The 2,438-nt window shown below is 43.2% G+C and overlaps 1 protein-coding gene across 2 annotated transcripts in view; it reads left to right on the plus strand.

The window, feature by feature from the left end:
- Positions 1–2,432, plus strand: part of dlgap1b (discs, large (Drosophila) homolog-associated protein 1b) — an 86,276-nt gene extending 83,844 nt beyond the window's left edge. The window contains exons 11-12 of one of the 2 annotated variants that reach the window (XM_023420094.2): positions 597–749; positions 1,302–2,432. In XM_023420094.2, the coding sequence (XP_023275862.1) occupies positions 597–749; positions 1,302–1,517 (369 nt within the window). In that variant the 3' untranslated portion in view covers positions 1,518–2,432. The other variant, XM_023420096.2, reaches the window with a different exon arrangement.
- Positions 2,433–2,438: the final 6 nt, after the last annotated feature.

Here is a 2,438-nt window from a genome sequence, read left to right on the forward strand (position 1 = left end):
CCCCCCTCACACACACTGACATCATCCTGCACAAATCATCCTGACAGGACAGGCCAGCGCTCATTTACTATGCATCTAGTGTGGAGTGTGGTTTTGCACACCCCTACTGTCTTTCACATACAAAAAAAGATCTTGCAGTGTGAAAGCGAGAGCCTGACAGACAGGGATTTTTAAGCCTAAAGCTTCTTTGTTTGTGTTTTCTCGTGCAGATATATTTACCTTTATTTTTCCATTTGCATGTCAAAATATTACAAGTACGTGTGTTGCATAATTTATCCATTATATAACAATAAGACCTGCCATAGTGAATGAAATCAAAGCCGTATTCTAGAGATAAGCAGAGTACTTCCACATATTTGGAGTATGGTGCCTGATTTATAAAAAGAAAATCTCTCATTTGAATTCCAAATAACTTGCGCCTCAATGTGCATTTAACTTTCTTGAAAGTCAATGCTGTGATTCATCAGACAGCAACAGCATCTTTCCAAAAAATGTGTGATGAGTGTATATAAACAAAATGTTTTGTGTGTGTGTGTGTGTGTGTGTGTGTGTGTGTGTGTGTACATGTGTGTATGTCTGCAATTTTTGTGTATTAGAACCCAAATGCACACCCACGGCCCATCTCCCAGGACCTGGCAGGTTTCTGGGACATGCTCCAGCTGTCAATCGAGAACATTAGCCTGAAGTTTGATGAACTCCACCAACTCAAAGCCAACAACTGGAAACCTCTGACCCCCCCAGAAATTCAGGTGCAGACATACATACGCAAATATCACATTCAGTCAGCTGCATTTCAAATGATGAAATTCACCTAGCCTCAGTTTTGTTTTGGGTTGCCTTACTAACCTGCATGCTATCTGCTGTCATTACTGTTTACTTTGAATTCACAGTTAAGCTTTGTTGTAGCATGCAGATATGTGTTGTGTACTGTCATGTTGCCTGCCTGACGTCACCACTTGTATTTGTGTGTTTTGTTCTGTCTTGTTGCCGACAGTGAGCTGCTTTTGAGAAGCTTCTCTACCTGCCATGCACCGTTGGGGCCTGTTCATCTCCAATGGTCACTTTTACCTCACGCAATGGCCACCACCGTGCTCTCTTACCCCACACAAATGGCTGCCACTGTGAACCATAACCTCATTCACAATTGCATGCTCTGACATTACGCTGGCAGCAGCTACAGTGCTCTTTCTAACCCCTATGCAAACTGGCTGCAATTGTGTTGCTCCTTACTAGTGTTTAGCTGCAGCTTGCCATGAGGACTCAGTGGTCTGTCATTAAGACTATCTATCATTCCTGTCCAGGAGAGAAGGATGCCTCCTCCTGTGCCAAAGAAGCCCCAGAAGGGCCACCCTCCCCTGGCTAGGGACCGCTCGCTGGAGAGCTCTGAGCGCCAGCGTCTGGAGGCTCGCAAACGCCTGCTAGCTGCCAAACGTGCCGCGTCGGTTCGGCAGAGCTCTGCTACAGAGAGCGCAGACAGTATCGAGATCTATATCCCCGAGGCTCAGACCAGACTATGAGACACACAGATATATGTACCTACACACATGCCCAATACACCGTCCCCATACACACAATAGCACTGAATGGTACGGCCAAGGTGCTAACATTACATAATCATATGTTTTGCAGACTTCTCAGATCACTGTGGGGTCACGATGGAGGTTGTTTGAACAAGAAATGTACATTTACAGTATTTATTTATTTATTTATCTGCCCCCCTTTCCTCATTTCCTTTTCCCAGCTTTGATGTAGCATTCCCTTTTTCCTCTGTACCACCACCTGCCCCCTTCACTCCCAAAGAAGTCTCTTATAAATCCCTTTTTTAAGTGACCTGATATTACAAAAGTAAGCCTGGTGTAGCACAGCTGTAATGCTTCACGTTAATATGTTTCAGGAGCTGAGAATTACAGGAAAACTTGGAGGGAGCATGCATGGGCATGTGGAGTGTGTGTTTGTATATACATGCAAATACACACAAACTTATGAGAGATGTACTCTGAGCAGATCAGATAAAATACATCAAATCAAACGGAGATCAGACCTATTAAATCATATTTGATATATTGATTACGTTCATATTACTTTTATATTTTTACCAAAATCCCATGATCTAATTCTGAAATAAAAAGAGGTTGAACATTAGAACCGAATGGTATAAAAAGTAGACAGGGAAATTATAGTGTCAGTTAGTGACACATTTTGCCATCTGTCTGCAAATAGGTCTTTTCAGTGGCAGGAGGAAAGGTCAAGAGTCAAGTCAGATTTTGCTCCTCCATGTGAGGCAAAGTGGCTTTTGTGCCAGGAGCGAATTATGAGACTACCTTTCACTGACAGAGTCGCTGTTTTAAAATGCCACAAACCTAATCTGTGTGTTTGAGTGAGAGTAAGTGTGTGTGTGTGTGTGTGTGTGTGTGTGTGTGTGTGTGTGTGTAAGTGTG

This window comes from Seriola lalandi, unplaced genomic scaffold (assembly GCF_002814215.2).
Source record: "Seriola lalandi dorsalis isolate HSWRI2012SDOR001 ecotype SW California unplaced genomic scaffold, Sedor1 jcf7180002054616, whole genome shotgun sequence".
NCBI classification, from domain to species: Eukaryota; Metazoa; Chordata; class Actinopteri; order Carangiformes; family Carangidae; genus Seriola; species Seriola lalandi.